Consider the following 24292-nt stretch of genomic DNA (forward strand, 5'->3'; position numbering starts at 1 on the left):
TGCAGCCAACTGTGGCAATGAATTTGAAAGATTCACTAATCTTTGGCTGAAGAAATTCCTCCTCCTCAGTGTTCTAAGTGGATATCCTACTCTGAGGCTGTCCCCTCTGGTCCTCGACTCACCCACTCTTGGAAACATCCTCTCCACATCTACTCTATCTAGATCTTTCAATAGATGATAGATTTCAATGAGATCTCTCCCCCCTCCCCATTCTTCCAAATTCCAGTGAGTACAGGCCCAGAGCCATCAAATGCTCCTCATGTGTTAACCCTTTTATTCCCAGAATCATTCTTGTGAACCTCCTCTGAACCCTCTCCAATGCCAGCACATCTTTTCTTAGATAAGGGGCCCAAAGCTGCTCACAATACTCCAACTATGGTCTGACCAATACCTTATAAAAGCTTCAGCATTACTTCCTTGCCCTTATATTCTAGTCCTCTTGAAATGAATGCTAACATGCATTTGCCTTGAGTTAGTCCTGTTGACGCATTAACATGCGTTAGTCCTGACGAAGGGTCTTGGCCCGAAATGTTCACAGTGCTTCTTCCTATAGATGCTGCCTGGCCTGCTGTGTTCCACCAGCATTTTGTGTGTGTTGCATGCATTTGCCTTCCTTGCCACAGACTCAACCTGCAAATTAACCTTTAGAGTATCCTGCACAATGATTCACAAGTCCCTTTGCACCTTTGAGTTTTGAATTTTTTCCATTTAGAAAAAGATCTGTCTTTATTCCTTCCACCAAAGTGCATGACCATACACTTCCCTGCACTGCATTCCATCTGCCACTTCATCATCCGTTCTCCCAGTCCATCTAAGTCCTTTCGTAGACTCCCTGCTTCTTCAGCACTACCTGCCTCTCCATATATCTTTGTATCTTCCGCAAGCATTGTGGTGAATTACATATACCTGTCTGGACACGCCACCCCCTGCTGACTGCTCCTGTGGCTCCTCCCACAGACCCCGGTATAAAGGCGATTGGAGGCACAGCCCCGCCCTCATTCTCCAGCATGTTGTGTGGTGGTCACTTGCTGCTTGTTCTTTCTTCCAGCCAATAAAAGCCTATATCTCGCCTCACGTCTCCGAGAGTTATTGATGGTGCATCAAGCATGGCCATCAATTCCACCATACAAATCATTGACATCTAACCTGAAAAGAAGCAGTCCTAATACCAACACCTACGGAATACCACTTGTTACTGGCTGTCAATCAGAATAGAACCCTTTTATTACCACTCTTTGCCTCCTGCAGTCTAAATCTTCATTCATGCTAGTATCTTTCCTGTGATACCATGGGCACTTACCTTGTTAAACAGCCTCATGTGTGGCACCTTCAAAGGCCTTTTGAAAATCCAAGTAAACATTCTCCACTGATTTTGCCTTTGTCTATGCTGCCTGTTACTTCCTCAAAGAATTACAATGGATTTATCAAGCAAAATTTCTCCTTAAGGAAACCCTGCTAACATTCACCTATTGCAATCATGTACCTCTAAGTACCTTGAAAGCCTCATCTTTAATAATAGACTCCGAAATCTTCCCAACCACTAAAGTGTATTATTTCCTTTCATCAGCCTCCCTTCCTTTTTAAAGAGTGGACTGAATTTGCAATTTTCCAGTCCTCTAAAACCATTCCAGAACCCTCCAGTTGTCCAGCAGAGTATGACACTTGGATTATGGAAAAGTTGCCATGACTTGCCATTTTGACTTGCATTACTACAAATACAGTACATTTCTAGCCTTCCTATACATTCAGTTAATACTTTAAAGAAAACAGTAAGATGCACTTTTGCATTCGTGTTGTTATTTAAAAATGCTAACTGTTCACTAGTGGCTTTATATTTGTGTAAGAGAATTTGGAGTAAGCTTTGGCATCTTTATCTTTTAACCATCTTAAAGTTGCTTGAATGGTCCAGCCATTCTTAATTTAACTTTTCTCCCCTTTCTTTTAGTTAGCTTTTTAGGAATTCCCATTTTTGTTAAAAGTTGTAAAATTTGATTAAGTTCCTATTTATGCTGGCCCCGAGTTTTACATAGGATTATCAGACCAAATAAGCTATTGATTCTTACCCAACAGTAATTTGTATGAATACATTAAATGCTTTTATGTGTTCTGAAATAAAACACATTATCAATTTTTCTATTCCCACTTTGTTGGTGTAAGCAGGAGCCTCAATTGGTAAAAGTCTTATAAGCTCAATGTTAAATTCAAGTGAAATTGTGCAGCATTTCATAAGTTGCTGAAGATATAGATGCTGTTCTTATATAATTATTCATAAGACTTCATAATTTTTGTCTTTATTTCACTCAGTTTGAGTGCAATTATGGTTTTATTCATCTTTGGCAAAATTTTTGTCATATTGGTAACTTTAAGGAAGCTACTTGGATTCTCTATATTTGTAGTAGTAATAATAGACTAATGTAGATTTAATAATTCCTTTGAAAAATATCTTCATTTTTTTCATGTAATTGATAGCTCCTTTCACTTTTCACCCCTCAATCCATGACTACATCACCGATCAGTGTATCCCACAAACAAGTAGAATTGGTTGATATAAGTGTTAGGAAAGCTATTTGCAGTATTCTCAAAGCAAAATTAATGGAAATATAAATTTTGAATGCTTACCATTTATTGCAAGCAGTTATTGTAATAATGGAGGAAACAAGTCATATTTTAACCCCAGGCATGCCCTTACAGTGTTTCGTTTATTTTTTTATTGTTAACATTGAAAAATAAAATCCCTAGTCAGTTATGAACCATGCATGTTCCTGTTGCCCTCTTCTCCACTATTAGTGAGATATGGAGCCCATTAGGTTTATTGCTTCAAAATAATGGAGATAAAAGGAGCTTCAAATGAAACTAAATGGCTTTGTCCCTTATTAAAAATATTCAAAGTAAGATAGGAGTGAATGCATTAATTTTTGAGAAGAATAAAATTTTTTAACTTTGCCAGAAAATTGATTGATGGCTACTTTTTCTTTTTCCTATAAAATTAGATTTATAAGTGGTCTTTAAGTGTGTTGATAAGACTCTCTGATTCCATCTTTGAATTTTATCATAAGATCTTTAATATAAACCATTCATATTTATTGACATAAATCCATTTAGTGTAAAACACATTTAAGATTTTGTTAATTGGGCTTTTTTCTCATTTTAGGACAAAAAGTCACAAGAGATATTCAATAATATACAAGATGATCTGGCACTGATGAGGTAATTTCCTTTTGCTTCTGTTAATATTTCTTTAGGCAGAGTAATTTACTTTGTTTGGCCATGTTTGTTCAAACCAGAATAGTAGAGCTTTGCAATGTAGGGATATAATATTTCCATCCTGCTTATACAGTTGTTTACCATTAGAAATTATGTTAGGGGCAAGTCCAATGAATAAAAAAATCTTAGCCCAATTTAACTTTTGCATGGTCCGTTCTTTATGGTAAAATTCTACTTGTTAAGCATTTTTTCCTGATGGTAATACTACTGAGGTTAACTTTAGTTGATTAAGACATGACTTTTTAAAAAGGATTGGGTAAGAAAGGAATTAAACATGATCTACTCTGAGCTAAATGATAATTTTAATAAGACATTTTCATACTCCCTCTCCGTGACTGGAAAATCTTAAAAGGGACTTAAGATGTTTTTTTTTAATTAAAAAAATTTAAAGGAGGAAATGACCTTGGAGATCTTAAGATATGTATTACATAGAAAAAATGTGAGAATGCTGTCCTTGGACTACAGTTCAGCATTCAACACCATAGTTCCATCCAGGTTCAACAAGAAGCTCAGAGACCTCGGCCTTGACACTGCCTTCTGCAGCTGGATCCTGGACTTCATGTCAGATTGCCAGCAGGTGGTAAGAGTCCACCCCTCTGACTCAATACAGGAGCCCCCCAGGGCTGTGTGCTGAGTCCCCTCCTTTACTCCCTGTATATCCATGACTATGTCACCACCACAGCTCTAATCTATTAATTAAATTTGCCGATGACACTACATTGATTGGCCTTATCTCAAGCAATAACGAGGTGGCCTACAGGGAAGAAATCATCTCTCTGACACAGTGGTGTCAAGAAAACAACCTCTCACTCAATGTCATAAAAACAGGAGCTGGTTATAGATTACAGGAGGAATGGAGATGGGCTAACCCTTGTTGACATCAATGGATCTGGGGTTGAGAGGGTGAACAGCTTTATGTTCCTCTGCATCCACATTACCGAAGACCTCACGTGGTCTGTACACATCAGCTGTGTGGTGAAAAAGGCGCAATGGTGCCTCTTTCACCTCAGACGGTTGAGGAAGTTTGGTTTCAGCCCCCAAATCCTAAGAACTTTCTATAGGGGCACAATTGAGAGCATCCTGACTGGCTGCATCACTGCCTGGTAGGGGAACTGTACCTCTCTTAATCACAGAACTCTGCAGAGAACAGTGTGGACAGCCCAGCACATCTGTAGTTATAAACTTCCCATGATTTGGGACATTTACTAGGGCAGGTGTGAAGAAGAAAGAAAAAGGCCTGTAGGATCATTGGGGGCCTGAGTCACCCCAACCAGAATCTTCTCCAGCTGCTGCCTTCCGGGAAATGGTACCGCAGTATAAAAGTCAGGACCAATAGGCTCCAGCACAGCTTCTTCCACCATGCCAACAGACTCAGTAACTCACGCTGATTTGACTGTACTCTATATTACATTGACTGTTTTATTTATTATAAATTACTATGATTACATTGCACATTTACAAACGTAGATGGAAACATAATGTAAAGATTTTTACTCTTCATGTATGTAAATTCATGTATGTATGTTTAAATACCGATGAAACTTGCATCATATTCCCATAATGGAAACCTGCCCTACAGAATTTACAAATCATCTTCCAAAAATTTGTGGTGAGTAACTTGTGTGAAAAAAAATATATAAGCAATGTTATTTTCAACTCTAGTTTCTTAACACATGCACAGATGACACAGTTTTGTGATTTACAAAATGGTGTTACTGAGAGTTTTCTAGGAGTGTGACCACTCTTTCCTCACCCCTCAAAAATTGCTCTGTTAATCAATTATTTACTATTCAAAAATCTAGTTGGGTGCATCTGGATTCCCTATCCACATTTAAGCAATGGCTAACATTGAACAACATTGCATCTTTATTTCATGTCTCAAGCCAAATTAGATTAACTTATTTTCTTAAATTGGACATAATAGTTTAAAAATTTTTCATAACATTTGTTTTACTAGCGTTAATGCTCTAATAGTGTTTTATTTTTTTTCTTGGCAGAGCTATCTACCTACTTCAAGCATACCCAGTAGACCATAGTGCAAAGTTACTCTTTGCTGTTGCTACAGGTTCATCTTCTGTACGTGTCTCCATAATATTTAGAATTGTAATTAGAATCACATTGTTGTTTGGAACTACTTGATTTAAAAATAAGTTTAAATGAAAATCAAAATAGCCAACATATATCTGCCTTTTTCTACAATTTCGTTTATTTTGTATGAGGAAGTGCTGTTGTCTCAAAAGATTTTGCAAACAGATTATGGATACTTTATATTGAAAGAAAAATAACTAATGGTTCTGTTTATGGGATAGCAACTAAGAGATTCTAAGTGTCTCTCAGTGCAATATTTGGTTGTAATTCAGGGTTATTTCGAGTTTTATGCATAGTGACATATCACACTATCAGGAGATTAGCACACAAGAAAGAAATAAAGTTGATATTCTTTAAGTCATCAATGAATGAAATAAAAAAGAAAATAAAGCGTGTATTCTGGACATTGTATTGTTAAGAATATTTTCTTATTAAGAACTAATAGTAATTTTAACTTGATGTTTTATTTTCCCTGGGAAACTAGTTTGTAGTGCTATGTTATTGATGGGGAATCCACAGGAAATGATCTGCTACTGACTACTAATGAAACACAAGAGCTTAAGCTAACTTATAACCTCTAATTTTTCATGTTAATATTGTTTTCAGTGTCATGCTTGTTGAATAGACATATTTCTGTTATTTTTCTAGCCTTTCAGTGGTGCTCAAATAACATTTGCCCATAGACGCCGTGCTTTGCAGTGTCTTCTTCATGTTGCAGACAGTGAGACCATATTAAATGTCAGTCAGAAATCCATTCAACAAGTCAAGTAAGTTGCTATAAGTTATTTGATAAATGCTTATTAATGAAACTTACAATTCAAACAATTAGCATTCCTCTGCATAGAATTTAGAAAAATATATTTCCAAGTTGTTACAGGTCTTGTATTTTCCATTTTTGTATGGTTCAGAGCCTGCAATTCTAAAATATGTTGCCAGTTAAGCAAAAATTTTTTGAAAATGTGAAATTTTTCCTCCTCTTCTCGCAACCAAGTATTTGGCTTAATGGGTAAATGTGCTGTCATTTTGGTATTGAATATTTCAGCTTGAAACTTCCCAATTTTAGCTTGGGTCTTTGTGAGATTAGTTTTATACCATGGTAGGTCTAAGACGGCCATCAGATTTATATGATCCACGATCCTACCTCGTCATTTGTCTTTTGCACTATTTATTTTTGTAACTTGTAGTAATGTTTATGACTTACACTTAACTGCTGCTGCAAAGCAACAAAATTCATGACATATGTCAGTTAGAATAAATCTGTTTCTGATTCTTTTAGGCTTTACTTGAAGTATTGCATTTATTTGGCTGAATTTGAAATCTTGAATATACCATACACTGTTGAATCGTTCCACAGCAGTCCCAAGGAAGGCATGATCAAAGGTTTATGGAAGAACCACAACCACGAGCCAAAAGTTAGTACAAAAATTTGTGCATGTTTAATGAACATAAAATGCAGCATCTCTCCTAATATTCTGCCTAGAAAATATGTCTTTGGTTTGTATTATTTATCTGTCACATGATGTATTTATACTTAGTTCCCTGATCTTTCTAAGAACATCATGTCAGACACCAGCACAAATGATAGAAAGAATTGATGCTTCATAAAACCTTCTGTACATTCTAAAGCCTTTTAGGAGGTGAATTACAGTCCCCCACTTACTGTGGAAGTATTTTGCTTCCAAACTTCCCTGAATTTTTTAGTATCAAATTATTGAGCTCTCTGCCAGGAAAAATAGGTCTGTCCTCTGCAGTATGGGTAAGCCTCTCATGACTATATGCATTTCAATTACATCTCCCTTTCTTGATTGCAAAGAAAGCATCAATTCTAGTCAGCTGCTAAGTATGATTCTCCATTCTGGACAACGTCCCTGCATTTTTTTTAGATTGAATTTCACTTGTAAATTCTGTCCCCACTTGACTGTTCAATGATATTTAGACATTTTTATCTAGCAACCACACTGCTGACTTTGGTGTTGGCAAACCTTTTAATCATTGCTCTTAAATTCAAGTTCAGGTCATATATATCAAAGAAAGTGTGGGCCCAATATTGATCACCACAGAACCCAATTTCACATACCTTTCCAATCACTAAAACTCCCACTTATCATTAACATTTCCCGTTAAACCATTTTTTAAGCCAGACTGGCTAATGCCATTGGATTTTAATGGACATTTAACATTTAATATCCTCCTTGTCAATCTTAGTCAATACCTTAGTAAAATCCACAAAGGGTCCATCGAAAGCACTCTCCACATCACTCACTTCAAAATAACAAAAAAACTGAATCTTGATTAACATGTGCCCCTCAGAATACTCTTTTATGTTGTTCCTCAGAATCCTTTCCAATAGCATTAAGATCGACTGACACTGTATCACTTTCTTTTCCAAGGATACAGCCCACTCACTCAATGCTGTATTTGAAGTTGGTCAAAGATCTTTGAAAAATTATGGACCTATTATATTTCCTGTCTTGTTTTTTGCATCTGGCATTCATTTTATCTAGCACTGGTAATTTATCCACTTTTAAAGATACTAGACCCTCTTGTGCATGCTTTGTGCATTACAGTCGGCTCTCCTTATCCGCAGGGGATTGGTTCCAGGACCCCTCGCAGATACCAAAATTCACAGATGCTCAAGTTCCTTATTTAACATGTATCATGAGTCTTTAGGACTCAGCAGAACCCCAGACTTTATTTAACATCTCTCCGTGTGGTGGGCATTAGGACCTTGCGGCGCAGCTCTGAATCCACAGTGTTTCTGTTCATGAAAATAGTCACGATCACGATTGAAAATAAGGTGGAAGTAATAAAACGATTGGAAAAAGGTGAAACGCCGATGGTCATTGGAAAAGCGTTAGGCTACAGTCAGTCAACGATCGGAACAAATTTAACAGAGAATGTGAAAGGCCCTGCCCCGATGAAAGCTACAATTATTACTAAGCAACGCAGTGGTTAAATTATTGAAATACGTATGTTTCTTAAATGTTTTATATGCATAGAAAGGTAAAATATGTACTATATACTAAGAAAAACGTTTGACTAACTGAAGCTAAATAATACCAGATCTACCTGTTCCAACTTCAAATCTGACTTAAAGATGGACTCAGGAATGGAACTCATTCATAACCCGGGGACTGCCTGTACTTTTAAGTAATTTCTAGATTACTTATAATACCTAATACTATGTAAATAGTTGTTATACTGTATTGTTTAGGGAATAATGACAAGAAAAAATAGTCTGTATATGGTCAAGCAACGAGTGCAGGAGAGGGAACTTCTGGGTTTCCCCGATCCGCGGTTGGTTGAATCCGCTCATACGGAATCCACGGATAAGGAGGGCCGACTGTATATTGTTACGTACCCCGTAACTGGGTCACTTACCAGCAAAGATAGAGAGGTCCGTTGAAGTCTGATGGTACTATTTTTAACAGTATTTACTGATAAAAATACACAAAATTAATATCAATGCAAACATATAGATAATATACGTCGTCAATACTAAATCTAAAAGTGTGGGTATAATAATAATCAATAAAAAATAGCTCTATCGTTGTCTAGGGGATAATGTATTGTCAGATGGAAATATAAAAGTCACTCAAGTTCATTCAAGCTGCAGCTTTTTGGTTGGAGAGAAAGATGGTTTAACTTGCCCATTCCTTTTATGATGTCAATCCTTCGAGAGTCGTTGGGGGCTGATTTCCCCTTTGTGGTTAGCTAAAGCCGTGCTTCCATGGTAAAGGCCCACCAATTCCGAGGCAAATGGAAAAGGACGCATGTGGGCTTTTCCACCGGCTTTCGCTATTACGCTGTTACGGGAGTTCTAGCTTTTCTTCTGGTGCATCTAAAGGAGCTGTTCCCCAGACCCTCTTTTATCCTGACTCACAAGGTCTCAGATGTCAATCAGGTTGGGATGATGCAATCCCTCCACCAACCCCCCCCCCCCCCCCCCCCGGTTCATTGCCTGGGGGCTTCGATGAATTGTACAGTATTCAATATACAATTCCGTCTCCAAGAGACAATAGCCGTTATCAATGGTTCCGCCTTTCGGAGGCCGGGACACATTCCAAACTCTTTGTGGATTCTGCATGTCTTTCTCTCATTTCCTGGGTCTCCTGACCTGACTTAATAGTGATCTTGCGATTCTCAAAAAGGAGGGTGCCATGGGTGTAACAATATGAATTACCTCATTCTTCCACTTTAATATCAATGTCTGTATTACTGAGGCCCCTCTCAGCTCGGAAGATGAATAGCTCATATTCTGTCTGGGTAGCCTGCAACCTGACTGCATGATCACTGATTTCTTTAACTTCCAGTAATTTCTTCCCCTTCTCCCTCCTCTTTTTCCATTCCCCATTCTGGCTCCACTTTTGAGTCTTCTCCACGCCTGCCCTTTATCACCTCCTGGTGCCCTTCTACCTTCCCTTTCTCCCATCAGATCAGATTCCTTCTCCAGCACCTTACCTTTTCCACCTTTCACCTCCAAGCTTCTCACTTCATCCCTTCCTCTCCCACCTGCTACTTTACCCCTCATCTGGTTTTACTATCTTCTAGCTTGTACTCCCCCATCTTCTTTTTCTGGCTTCTGCCCCTTTCTTTCCAGTCCTGATGAAGGATATTGGCACGAAATGGCGGCTCTTTATTCCTCTGTGTAGATACTGCTTGATCTGCTGGGTTCCTCCAGCATTTTGTATGTGTAACTTCAACTGTATGTGTTATTCTCACTCTTTCATGAAGACAGATTCAAGGTATCAATTTTGAACAATGACTGTCTTCTGTCTTAATCATTTTGATCTCGAGCAGGACTAACTCCTTGCTGTGCTTTTCTTTCACATTTTAATTCCTTAATTATGCCTTTCAATATATTTTCTATTCACCACCTTTTACTTACTAAATACTTTTTGTTGAAATGTTTTTGTTGCTCTTGAATGTTTGTTATAGTTTATATTTTCAATGTTTTACTTTCAATGTTTGCCATAAACTTCCTCAGTATAAAGATTGAGATATGGGATTTCTGTCTTTTATTGTATACATATTTGGCCTGAGCACCTACTTTCTCAATCTCCTCTCTGAAGCTGATTTTCTTTCAAAAAGCTGTTTTCAGTTCACTTTTGCTAAATAGTTTTCTCAACCTGGTAAAAATGGGCTTTTATAAATTGAAAACTTTTGCATCTGTAGTGTTCCATTACATCCAACTGAATTATGATAATTGCTTTTATATTACTCCTCCATTGCCACACTTTTCATTTACCTATGTTCATTCCCTAAACATTATACTAGTATCGGCCCAACTCCTGAGCCCTAGTAATCTGTCAAAAATATTGCTTTGCTCCTTTCCTCTCCAAATTGACAATTTTAATGTTCCTTTGAAAATGCTAGGTAGAAATATAGATTTTATTCTTAATTATTTAAATATCTGCACTACTTAAAACAAAGATTTTTTATTATATCCATCGTAAAGAAAACATGAACAATAATGAGAGCTTTGAACGCTTTGGAACCTACTCTGCTATTAATTAAAGTCATGACGATCTATTTTTTCTCAATGAACCCATTTACCCACGATTCCTGAATTTCAAGAGTCTTTCTCAACTTTGGGCATATTAATGTGTCTGAACATTCAGCTCTTTAATGGCAAATTTCAAAAATTCTCATCCCTAAGAAAAGAAGCTCCTCCTTAGTCTTAAATGGGCATTGCTTTATCCTGAGTTTGTAATTCCCAGTTCCTGGAAATTATGTGCATTTATATATGATAAATGTTTGCTTGTTAGTATGTTAGTTATTTAGACAGATATTTTAAGAGCATCGTAATAACATTTAGGCACTGACTTCTTCAGAAACTCTAATAGTAAACAACATTTTTTTGTTATTCAAAGGCTGTTAGATTGATTACTGAATTGAGCTTGGAGTACAAGGTGTATGACCCACAGCTATGGAATGGAATACTTCAGAAATTACTGGCTTTTAATATGGTGAGTGATTAATACAGCCAATTCTGTGTGCATTCATATCCAAAAAAAGTAAAATGCATTTATGGAGTCACATGGCATGGAAATAGGTTCTCTTGCTCATTATGACTATGCTAGCTGTTTTTGTTTTATTTATTGAGATATAGCGCAGAATAGGCCTTTCTGGCCCTTCAAGCTGCACCGCCCAGCAACCTCTGATTTAATCCTAGCCTAATCAAAGGACAATTAACCTATCAATCAGTGCATCTTTGGACTGTGGGAGGAAACTGTAGCATCTGGAGGAAACCCATGCAGTTACAGGGAGAACATACAGACTCTTTATAGACAGCAGTGTGAAGTCTACACTGACCCCATTTCCCACATTCACTTATTTCAAGTGGTCATCTAAATACTTAAGGGAATATTTGGGATTCAATATCAGCTTGTATTTACGTACATATTAAGATGAAGAAAATGTTTACAAAGAAAAGGTCATAGAATCATACAGAAATAAAGAACTGAAACAGTCCCTTTGGCCCAACTGTTCAAGCCAACCACAATATCCTCCTTGCTGCTCCCAGTTTCCTGCATTCGGCCCATAACCCTCTAAACCCATCTCCTCCATGCATGAATCCAAATGTCTTACTGAAGTCTCTTTAAACAAAATTCACAGCCGCAAAAGTCATTGATTCCCTTAGTTAACCTCTTTTAAAAAAACTCCAAATGATTTGTCAAACATGGTCTTCAACACACAAAACCATGCTGACTACTCCCAATCAGGCCTTAACTATCCAAGTGATAGTAGATCTTGTTTCTAATATTTTCTTTAGTAACTTCCCTAAAACTGGAATTGGTCTCGTTGACGTGTAGCTCCTTAGCCTGTCCTTGCTACCCTTTTTTAACAATGGAAGAACATTAGCCATCATCTGGTCGAGTGGAACTTTACCAGTGGCTAACGATGAAACAAAAACTCTACAAGGACTAAGGTGAATTCTTCCTTTACATCCCAGGGATGCACTTAGCTAGGCCCTGGGGATTGGCCCACTTTAATGTGTTTCAAAGCTGTAAATGTGCACATGATTCAAGACCTCAAAGCCCATTTATTTGGCATCTATCATATTCTCCTTAGTAAACACTGAGGAGAAAAGGACAAAAAAAAACTGGCAATCTCCTGCAGTTCCATACACAGACAGTCCTGATGGTCTTCAAGAAGACTTGGTCTCTGCCTAGTTATCCATTTACTGTTAATATAACTGAAGGACCTCCTGGGACTTCATTAACCCTACCTACCAAATCTACCTGGCACCTTCTCTTTGCCCTCCTGATTTCTCTCTTAAGCCAGGCATAAACTTTTATTTATATTCCTTAAAAACTCATTTGTACCCTGAAAGTGACTTACGGTTTTTTTCCTGATGCAGCACGTTAGGATTCATGCACTCTGCTGTGCATCTGTGGAAGGATGTGAGTATGGATGTGCATAGTACAGTTCTCTTCAGCCTCCTCAGAAAGTAGAGGTGTTAGTGAGCTTTCCTGATTGTATCAGATGTGTTCCGGGACTATGAGAGGTTGCGCAAGGTGTGCACTCCAAGGGGTTGAAACTGCTTGGAGTGTGAGTGTGAGTGGCCCAAGTCTTCCTGAAGTTGATAACGCTTTTTTTTGTCTTGTTGTCATTAAGGAAGAGGTTATTCCCTTGGCACCTGGCCTCAAGCTCTGCCACCCCTTCTGTGGGCCATCTTGTTATTGGTGATGAGCCCCACCACTGTCATGGTTGTCGATATTTATTGTTTTTTCCAAAGTACTGAAGCAAGTTATGGAATACTTTAACAAGTTTGAGTTCGGAGGTTCCAAACGCTGTCATTATATTGCTTTAATACTCTTTAAAATATATTTTACAACACTAAGTATGTACTTTTGTTTAAACCAAATATAAGGTTTTGTTCTAAATTTCAATATTTGTTTGTTATAGACTAACTACTTGAGCAAAGTTTTATTAGCACTTACTGCATTACACTCTCTGTGGCAGGTATGTATGAATTTTGCTTTGCATTGTGGATTTTTGATCATCTCTAGCCACATTAAGATTAAACACCAATAAGAGTCCAATTGACTTCTTCACTTGGCATCTGATGAGATCATTCGTTTATGTATGTGAAAAATAAATTGGTAATGCAGTTGCAAATGTTCACAAACCGTGACATCAATTTTTCAGTCATCTTTTGTGTTCTGTTCCAGCTCTGTTAAAACTCTTAGAAACAAAATTATGAGAAATTTTAAAGGTCAATGAAGAAATGGCTGTGATGTTAAAACAAGTTTTATTTGTCTGCTGTGCAGAAAAGTCTGAGGGTTAATGACAGTAAGAACTAAAATCCCCATTAAAGAGCTTTTACTGTATAGTTTAAGGATACTAAAATGGCATGTCTGGGTTTCCAAGGAAATTTGATAAGGTGCTTCAAAGGGCTGTTACATTATATGAGATTGGGGCATGAGAGAATAATGATTAAAGCATGGGTACTAGTGGGGTGACACCACCAACATTAGCACGGGATCTTGGCTCCATAATTTTATATTAATGGCTGGACGATAGGCTTCTGCACATTCAAGGTTACTTGTGACGCAAAATAAGGTGAAAAGTAAGCTGTGAGGAAAATACAGAATGCTTGCAAAGGAAATTGAGCTTAATTAAGAACATCAGAAATGGAAGCAGGAGTGAGCCATTTGGCCACATGTGCCTGCATCCCCATTAAATAAGATCATGCTGACCTTTTGTTACAGTCAGTTTTCCTGCATTATATTCCTTGATTCCCTAAATACCTAGAATCAATCAGTTTCTATCATGATTTGTACTGCGAGCTGTTCAGTGTCCACAGACCTTTTGGATAAAGAATTCCAAAGATTTCTCACCTTTCAGGTAAAGAAATTTCTATCATATCTTTGTCCTGAATGGCGAACCTCTTTGCCTGAAACCATAAACCCTGGTTCTCACCAGTCAGGGGAAACTTCAACTCTGCATTCACACTGTAAAGCCATATTAGACTTCGGTACGTTTTCATGAAATCATCTTTTTATTTAAACATGAGGGTATAGGCTTGGTGTGCTTGACCTTTCCTCTAATGGTAGAACTGCCATTCTATGAATTGGTCAGGTGAACCTTCAGTCCATGCCCTTCCTTTGTTGTATATCTTTCCTTGGGTAAGAGACCAAACAGGTACACAGTATTCCAGATGTGGATTCACCAGGATGCTCTGGAATCAAGATGTGTCTACTCTTGAATTATGATCCTTTTGTAGTAAAGTGCAACTTCCACTTCTGAATTGTACAAAGACACCCATGTACTTCTAAATACCAATGCCATTCAATCTTACAGCATTTTATGAAAAAAAACTCATCCTTCCTCGACTTTCCACATAATATTCCACCTGTCTTTATCTATTATTCTGAAGTTTTTTGTATCATGTAAAAACTTGATGCATTACACTTGTTCTCTCATCTGAATAATTGATACTGGTTGTGAACAGTATTTTGACAATGACTGCACCCTCCCACCATTGTTTTTGCTGTTTGGATGCTTGTATATAATGCTCATCAGGCTGATGTTTGATTTAATAAGCTCAGATCCTTATTCTCCACTAACTTTATTATTGTGGCTATTCCTCCTCTATATCCACTTTGTGTGCCTCTTCTAAAAGTCGTGTATCTTAGCATATTTAGTTCCTATCTTTATCACTTACAATAAATAGATTATACTCACTCATTTCTATTTGTTCCATTTATTCATCCACCTAATATGAACTCAATCTATTCTCACTCACCATAACTGTTTGTGTTATCCAATTGATGGTCATGGATGTGTTAAATCTTCTGTCCATGTTCTTGGAACAGCCTGTGGTTTTTCTCTTGCAAGCACAATTATTTTTCTGCTTTCATTTACCCTTGTGCTCACCTTACTCTTAATTTTTTCTCAAAATCCAAAGTGAAAGGAAGGATCAATAAAGTACTAATGAAGATCTGCCAGGCAATGTTGGCAAATGTTAATTCTTCCAGCTCTGAGTGAAGCTTGACAATATCAATACCTCCTATTTTCAATTTCAAAGGAAAGCTTCTTTCTTTATGTTACAAACTCTTAAATGTTCTGATTAGCAATAGAAGTACTGCTTTTTTTCAGCCATTGTTGAAAAGTAAATTTATTTTGAACAGATCCCCAATTTTACCAGGGCATGGCGCAATGTGATACTTGCACCTTTCCTTTCAGGTAAGAAGATTTTCTTTTGAAATACAATTGGAGATGCAATTGTTAGAATCAGCCTTTTGAAGTTATTTTACAGATGCTGGAACATAGGCTCTAGTGTGTTGTTAATGTGTTAATTTTAGTACAAAATATATTAGTTCTCAAAATCAATTTGAGCAAGTGAAGATGAAGCTGTACTTATGAGTGGTGTAGTAAAATCATGAAGTGTTCATCTCCATTTGTGGGGTAAGGTAAAGACAAGACTCGGTTCTGAGCCCTTTAGATTTACATAAGCTGTTAAGGCATTGGAGTTGGCATGGTGGTTGGGTGTTGTCTATTGACTTGGGCAATGTGACAAGTCATGGTAAATAACTTTTTTTAAAAAATCACTTGTTTTATGCTGCAGCATCCAATATTGACAGCTTGCATGACCATGGTACACTGAAATGCAATGTTGTACTAAGAAATATGTAAGACATTACCAAAAATAAGAAGGGAATGCACTTTCCCTGAGAGATCCCATATTAAATTTGGCTTAATGCTTTGCGTGGCCTGAGAATCCAGAAGTTGAACGAGGCAGCCAATCGGCTCTGCTGGTCTGATAAACTTGTACTTATCTCAGCCATGTTTATCACTTTGCATGATGTGTTATGACTATTTAATAAACAAAATATCTTTCAGAGGCTTTCTTAATGTACTTGGCCTTCAAATTTTTAGAAGTACCATTAAAACTGAGACTACTTCCTGTTCTGAAAACATGCAGCTTTGAAATTAAATATGCACTTTCAATTCTTTATCCAGCCTCGTGTCCACCAAACCCAAAACAATTGAAGGCTTGTTATGATTCATTTGTACTCTTGATCAAGTAAGTGCTACCAAATAAAAATCATATATTATGCCTCATTACAAATTAAGTTTTTTTTAATCCCCATTTTAATGGCTTAGCAAAAAAGTTGTCATCAAAGTAAAGATTTGGACTAAACTTTGGAGTTTATGTGGTGTTTATGGAGCCTGCCCATTCGTATACAGTGGGGAAAAGTCTATTTGGAATGAACAGATTTAAAACAAATGTCTCTAGGGCTATTAGTTATGCAGTTAATTACAGTGATGCTAACAAGGGCTTAATTTACAGATAGGCTTGTTACTATTACAACCTGGAAAACATGTTCACTAACAATTTTTCCCGAAGCATTTTTTTTCTTGCTCATCAGCTATCTAAAATTAACATCTATTTTTTCTCTTGCCTTTTTTGGGAATTTCAGCAAAGACACTCATACACTATATGTTCATATTTACGGTGCCTATAAAAAGTATCCCTGCCACCCCCCCGCAACCCTGAAGGTTTCATGTTTTATTGTTTTACAACATTGAATCACAGTGGATTTAATTTTTTCTCTGACACTGATCAACAGAAAAAGTTACTTTCTTTTGTCAAAGTGAAAACAGATCTCTACAAAGTGATTTCTCATCGGGGAACGTACGTGTCCCAAAGGGGTGTTTGGGGAAATGGAGATCGTCGTCAGGGGCGTTCAAGATTTGGAGAGGGGGTGCTGTAAACAGCACCCTAACTAGAGGCATGAGGCTGGACCAACTGTTAGAGCAGGCATTTTTGGGGGAAAAAAAGATGAGACACTGGTGCACAGGAAGAACCATAACTCTGCAGGCGGTGAGCACTCATCGTCACACATCTGGAATTCGGCAATTGATCCGACCTTACCAACAGACAAAAGGGATGCATAATTTAGCTCAGTGGTTCCCCTTGACTTGTGGCATGGAACAAGTTCATGCAATTTAACAGTTGTTAACTCAAGTACACCCGCTCAGCTTTCTCTACAGATCTACAGAAAATAGGTCAAGGAACAATACAGTACTGGCCAGAACCAAACAGTAAATTAGAGCCAATCAATGTAACCGCAGACCCCAAGGATTTCTCTTGAAGTTTTCAAAGAGACCTCTGCTTCAAATGTGCAGTCAAGAACTGTCTCTGGGAATTATGGCGGTGTTAGCTGTGAGGAGGATTCTAAGAGGATGCAGGGTGACTTGGACAGGTTAGGTGAGTGGGCAAATTCATGACAGATGCAATTTAATGTGGATAAATGTGAGGTTATCCACTTTGGTTGCAAGAACAGGAAAACGTTATTATCTGAACGGTGGCTGATTAGGAAAAGGGGAGGTGCAACAAGACCTGGGTGTCATTGTACACCAGTCATTGAAGGTGGGCATGCAGGTACAGCAGGTGGTGAAAAAGGCAAATGGTATGTTGGCATTCATAGCAAAAGGATTTGAGTACAGGAGCAGGGAGGTTCTACTGCAGTTGTACAAGACCTTGGTGAGACCGCACCTAGAATATTGTGTGCAGTTTTGGTCCCCTAATCTGAGGAAAGACATTCTTGCCATAGAGGGAGTACAGAGAAGATTCACCAGATTGATTCCTGGGATGGCAGGACTTTCATATGAAGAAAGACTAGATCGACTAGGCTTATACTCACTGGAATTTAGAAGATTGAGGGGGGATCTTATTGAAATGTATAAAATTCTAAAGGGATTGGACAAGCTAGATGCAGGAAGATTGTTTCCAATGTTGGAGATGTCCAGAATGAGGGGTCACAGTTTAAGGATAAAGGGGAAGCCTTTTAGGACTGAGATGAGGAAAAACTTCTTCACACAGAGAGTGGTGAATCTGTGGAATTCTCTGCCACAGGGAACAGTTGAGGCTGGTTCATTGGCTATATTTAAGGGGAAGTTAGATATGGCCCTTGTGGCTAGAGGGATCAGAGGGTATGGAGAGAAAGCAGGTACAGGGTTCTGAGTTGGATGATCAGCCATGATCATACTGAATGGCAGTGCAGGCTCGAAGGGCCGAATGGCCTACTGCACCTATTTATGTTTCTATGAGACCTTGCGTGATTGGTCAATCATGCTAATTGGAATAGTTTAAAGGTAGCTTGCTGAACACTGGCTCTATCCCGATTAACATTCAGATTCTAATCTGAAATTCCTTTCACTGCCACTACCATAGTTCCATCTGTGTCAACTCGCTGCTGTTGTCAACATCCGATAGGCATTCCCAGTTAGTGTTAATTTTTAAAATTTTAATTTAGCCCTGTTAATGATCGATAAATACATATGGCACAATCTCTGAGTGAAGGCAGTGATGCATTAAATTTTAATCCTGCTAAGAAACTGTAACTACAGAGAGTGAGTCAATACAATGTTACATACCTGGAGTATGGTTTTATTCCACTCCTATCAGATCAGTGACGCTCCACATGTCTTACTTGTAATACTGTACTGTATAATGAAGCCATGACACCATCAGATTACAGGAACTCTTCTGTAAAAGACACCCTGAAAAGGCTATTTTGTGTTATTACTTAGTTCCAGAAGACAAATGAAGCATTTGAAAAGCATCGCATGCGTGAGTCATTTGCCAAGAAAGCTAAAAATGACCTTGATAGTGGTCTCATTGTTTCTTATAACTTTTCCAAAATGATGGCAAAGTATGGAAAATATCATACATTTGGTGAAAGATTAATAATGCCTGCTGTGTCAGAAGTGTTCACAACTGCCCTCAAAATGGATACCTGTATTTTAAAATCAATTCTTCTGAGTAATAATTCTGTAGCTTGTTGTATTGACGAAATGAGTGAAGACACTGAATATCAACTATACACAGAGTTTGGGATACAACTGGATGAGTCAACTGTGCGAAAGAATGAGGCATATATAAGGTTGATCAAAAATGGAAAAGTTTATTAGTGAAATTCTCTTCTGTAAAAGAATTTAAAAGAAATATCAACAGAGAATCAATCTATGGCTAGCTCAAAATGTTTATTGAGGATAAAGGTATTCCGATTAGGAACATGATTTCTTGTACAACAGATGGAGCACCAAGGGTCTCGGCCTGAAAATCCACTGTACTTTTTTCCATAGATGCTGCCTGGCTTGCTGAGCTCCTCCAGCATTTTGTGTATGTGTAGCTTGGATTTCCAGCATCTGCTGATTTTCCCTTGTTTACAAAATGAAGAGGCTGTGTTTTAAAACTAATATGCAAACGAGTTCTCATAGTTGGTGATGAGCATCTGCACTATTTCAGAGGGTTGTGGAGATGAGGTTACTGGGCATACTTAGAGAGTAGATATTTCTTCGAAAGATTGGGAATTGAGATCTACTGAGAATTGAGTGATTAAGGTCTGGGGTAGATCATCTCTGATCATGTTCAATTGCAGGGCAATATTTTGATGTCCAAGGTGACCTATTCCTGTTCCTATTTTCTGCAGTTTGTGTTCTTGAAGTGGTTCTACATTATCAAAGATGTCATTGTTGTGATAAAATATTGGGTCACATTGTGCTGGTCCCAGTCTACTAATTGTTCATGCATACCTGATCTAACTGGAAGCAGAAAAAGAGGATGAATTGTACTGGTACTCCACTTTGTACCTCAGCTTTGAGCATCAAAATACAAAAATGCTTGCAAGTGCTCATGCATTTCTCCTGCTTTCCAGCCCATCAGCTTCATATCTTCAAAATCCACACCCTTTAAGTTTCTGTTAAGGATTTTAATTATTTGAATTTTTTTTATTAACAAGATTAATTGTAAACCGTGACAAGTTTCATTTCTTAAGGAACAATCACTTACTGCCATTGCCTGCCACAGGCCTGAAATCACTCTTGAAATCAACAGGGTATTGTTTCTTACACCAAGTTTATGTGGCATAGGGACTAATTGGCATTTTCCCCAGCCTGATGTTAATGAATTGCAGTTGGGCTGGCTGCGCCTTTAGAATGTAAGTGGAATACAGTAAGTATCATCTAGTATATCTTAAGAATCAGGCTTGTTATCACTACCTATGTCATGAAGTTTATTGTTTTGTGGTAGTGTTACAGTGTAAAACATAACAGTTGCTATAAGCTACAAAATAAATAACTAATGCAGAAGACGAATATCCAAGTAGTGTTCATGAGTTCATGGATCTTTCAGATATCTGACGGTGGAGGGGACGAAGCTGTTCATAGAACATTCAGTGTACATCTTCACGCTGTGCCACTTCCTCAATGGTAGTATGATGAAGCAGGCATGAACCAGATGGCGAGGGTGTTTAATGATGGATGCCTCTTTCTTGAGGGCACTACCTCTCTTAAGATGTTCTTGATGGTGGGGAGGGTTCTACCCATGATGGAACTGCTAGTCTACAACCCTCTGTTGCCCCTTGCAACTCGTGCTCCATACCTGACTGGTACAATCAGAAAGCTCTCCACAGTACATTGTAGAAAGTTGCTAGAGTCTTTGGTGACATAACAGATCTCCTCAGACTCATAATGAAGTAGAGCTGCTGATATGCCTTCTTTGTGATTGCATCAATGTATTGTGCCCAGGGTAGATCCTCTGAGAAGTTGATGCCCAGGAACTTGAAACTGCTATCCTTTTCCAATGGTGACCCCTCAATGAAGAACAGAAATATCTGAAAAACCCAGTAATTTAGATAACATCAGAAGGAAGAGAATAACTGCATCAGTACTGGCTATTTCAGACAAAAACAGTAAAGGCTGGTACCTAAAATTGTTGAATTCAAGTTGATTCCTGAGGAAAATCTGCAGCTTTCCTTTAGCATATTCTGTGCTTTTGTTGGAACTGAAGAAAGAGGGTAAAGAGCAACATCAGACTGAGAGCAAGACGGTGAATGAAAGCGGAGTGGAAGCTCTGGGTCACTACTGCAAGTTTGTAGGTCTCTGAGAAAGAGGAGTCCACATTGCAAGTACTAAATAAATAAATTGCTGCATCATCTGTAAAGAATTTTTGGGCCTCTGGATGCAGGGAATGGAAGAGGTAAAAGAACAGGTTCAAGTTTATTGTGGTCTTTGGTTTATTGGGATCCTTCTTGCTGACGATCAACACAGGCGCACCTCAGGGGTGTGTGCTTAGCCTGCTGCTCTACTCTCTATATACACATGACTGTGTGGCTAGGCATAACTCAAATGCCATCTATAAATTTGCTGACAATACAACCATTGTTGGTAGAATCTCCACAAGAGGGTGTACAGGAGTGAGATATGCCAACTAGTGGAGTGGGGCCACAGCAACAACCTGGCACTCAACATCAGTAAGATGAAAGAGCTGAGTGTGAACTTCAGGAAAGGTAAGACAAAGGAACACCTACCAATCCTCAGAGGGATCAGAAGTGGAGAATGTGAGCAGCTTCAAGCTCCTGGGTGTCAAGATTTCTGAGGATCTAACCTGGTCCCAACATATCGATGTATGCGGGGTGATTGATAAGTTCATGGCCTATGATAGAAGGAGTCAATTTTAGAAAACCTAGCACATTCATTTTTCAACATAGTCCCCTCCTGCATTTGCACACTTAGTCCAGCAGTCATGGAGCATATGGATCTTGGACCTCCAGAAAGTGTCCACAGCAGGGGTGATTGATAAGTTTGTGGCCTAAGGTAGAAGGAGATGAGTTATACAGCTCTCGTTACATGCACATGCAGGTCAACTCTTTGAGTGATTATGCAGAAAGTTTGAAGTTAATAACTCATCTCCTTCTATCTTAGGCCATGAACTTATCAATCACCCCTGATGGGACTATGTTGAAAAATAAATGTTCTAGGTTTTCTAAAATTGACTCCTACCTCAGGCCACAAACTTATCAATCACCCCTTATAGTTATAAAGAAGGCAAGACGGCAGCTATACTTTATTAGGAGTTTGAAGAAATTTGGCATGTCAACAAATATACTCAAAAACTTATATAGTTGGACCATGGAGAGCATTCTGACAGGCTGCATCACTGTCTGGTATGGAGGGGCTCCTTCACAGGACCAAAAGAAGCTGCAGAAGGTTGTAAATCTAGTCAGCTTTATCTTGGGTACTAGCCAACAAAGTACCCAGGACATCTTTAGGGAGCCGTGTCTCAGAAAGGCAGTGTCCATTATTAAGGATCCCCAGCACACAAGGCATGCTGTTTTCTCACTGTTACCATCAGGTAGAAGGTATAGAAGCCTGAAAGCACACATTCAGTGATTCAGGAACAGCTCCTTCCCTTCAGCCATCTGATTCCTAAATGGACATTGAATCTTTGAACACTATGCAATATTTCTGTTTTTGCGTGTTTTTTAATCTACTCAATATATGTAATTGATTTATTTGTTCATTGATTATTATTTTTATTTTATTTTATATTTTTTCTCTGCTAGATTATGTATTGCATTGAACTGCTGCTGCTAAGTTAATAAATTTCACGTCACATGCCAGTGATAATAAATTCGATTCTGATGACACAGGCCATGAAAATTAGCTTTTTGGAGCAACAGCATATTTCATTACAAACAACACACACAAAATGCTGGTGGAACACAGCAGGCCAGGCAGCATCTATAAGGAGAAGCACTGTCGACATTTCAGGCTGAGACCCTTCGTCAGGACTAACTGAAAGGAAAGATAGTAAGAGATTTGAAAGTAGTGGGGGGAGGGGGAAATGCAAAGTGATAGGAGAAGACCGGAGGGGGTGGGATGAAGCCAAGAGCTGGAAAGGTGATTGGCGAAAGTGATACAGAGCTGGAGAAGGGAAAGGATAATAGGACAGGAGGCCTCGGGAGAAAGAAAGGGGGGAAGGAAGCACCAGAGGGAGATGGAGAACAGGCAAGCAACTAAATATGTCAGGGATGGGGTAAGAAGGGGAGGAGGGGCATTAACGGAAGTTAGAGAAGTCAATGTTCATGCCATCAAGTTGGAGGCTACCCAGCCTGTATATAAGGTGTTGTTCCTCCAACCTGAGTTTGGATTCATTTTGACGGTAGAGGAGGCCATGGATAGACATATCAGAATTGGAATGGGACATGGAATTAAAATGTGTGGCCACTGAGAGATCCTGCTTTCTCTGGCGGACCGAGCGTAGGTGTTCAGCGAAGCAGTCTCCCAGTCTGCGTCAGGTTGGAGGAATAACACCTTATACACCGGCTGGGTGGCCTCCAAACCTGATGGCATGAACATTGATTTCTCTAACTTCTGTTAATGCCCCTCCTCCCCTTCTTACCCCATCCCTGACATATTTAGTTGTTTGCCTGTTCTCCATCTCCCTCTGGTGCACCCCCCCCCCTTTCTTTCTCCTGAGGCCTCCCGTCCCATGATCCTTTCCCTTCTCCAGCTCTGTATCACTTTCGCCAATCACCTCTCTAGCTCTTGGCTTCATCCCACCCCGTCCAGTCTTCTCCTATCATTTTGCATTTCCCCCTCTCCCCACTACTTTCAAATCTCTTACTATCTTTCCTTTCAGTTAGTCCTGACAAAGGGTCTCGGCCCAAAACGTCAGCAGTGCTTCTCCTTATAGATGTTGCCTGTCCTGCTGTGTTCCACCAATATTTTGTGTGTGTTGTCTGAATTCCCAGCATCTGCAGATTTCCTCGTGTTTGCTATTTCATTACAAGTCAGGGACAAACATAATTTAAACTTAAATTAACAAATTACACTGTATGCAACTTGCAAGTGTACAAAATATGCATAACAATAGTTATGCAAGTTTGAGAGAGAAAAAAAATAGGTGTCATTTTGCCTGTGGTTGCATCGAAAGGTTCTGTGAGAACATGAGTGGATACTGTGGGAGATGGAAAAATGAACCAAGGGAGTTGCAGTGGCAACATTTCATTTGCAATGCTTTAGAGAAGGAGAAAGGGAGATGCATCACATGGTGCTAACATCATGTTAAAGATAGAAATTATGGAATATGGTGTGTTGAATGTAGATATTGGCATGGAAGGAGTGGGCAATAGGAAGC

General features: G+C 38.6%; 1 protein-coding gene across 1 annotated transcript in view; it reads left to right on the top strand.

The window, feature by feature from the left end:
- Positions 1 to 24292, top strand: part of kntc1 (kinetochore associated 1) — a 162983-nt gene that overhangs the window by 123400 nt on the left and 15291 nt on the right. Inside the window, exons 51-58 of the mRNA XM_059988223.1 lie at positions 3152 to 3207; positions 5262 to 5340; positions 6001 to 6119; positions 6629 to 6764; positions 11226 to 11321; positions 13264 to 13320; positions 15492 to 15546; positions 16324 to 16387. Of these exons, the coding sequence (XP_059844206.1) occupies positions 3152 to 3207; positions 5262 to 5340; positions 6001 to 6119; positions 6629 to 6764; positions 11226 to 11321; positions 13264 to 13320; positions 15492 to 15546; positions 16324 to 16387 (662 nt within the window). The remainder of the gene's footprint in view (positions 1 to 3151; positions 3208 to 5261; positions 5341 to 6000; positions 6120 to 6628; positions 6765 to 11225; positions 11322 to 13263; positions 13321 to 15491; positions 15547 to 16323; positions 16388 to 24292) is intronic.

This window comes from Hypanus sabinus, chromosome 13 (genome assembly GCF_030144855.1).
Source record: "Hypanus sabinus isolate sHypSab1 chromosome 13, sHypSab1.hap1, whole genome shotgun sequence".
In the NCBI taxonomy this organism is placed as follows: Eukaryota; Metazoa; Chordata; class Chondrichthyes; order Myliobatiformes; family Dasyatidae; genus Hypanus; species Hypanus sabinus.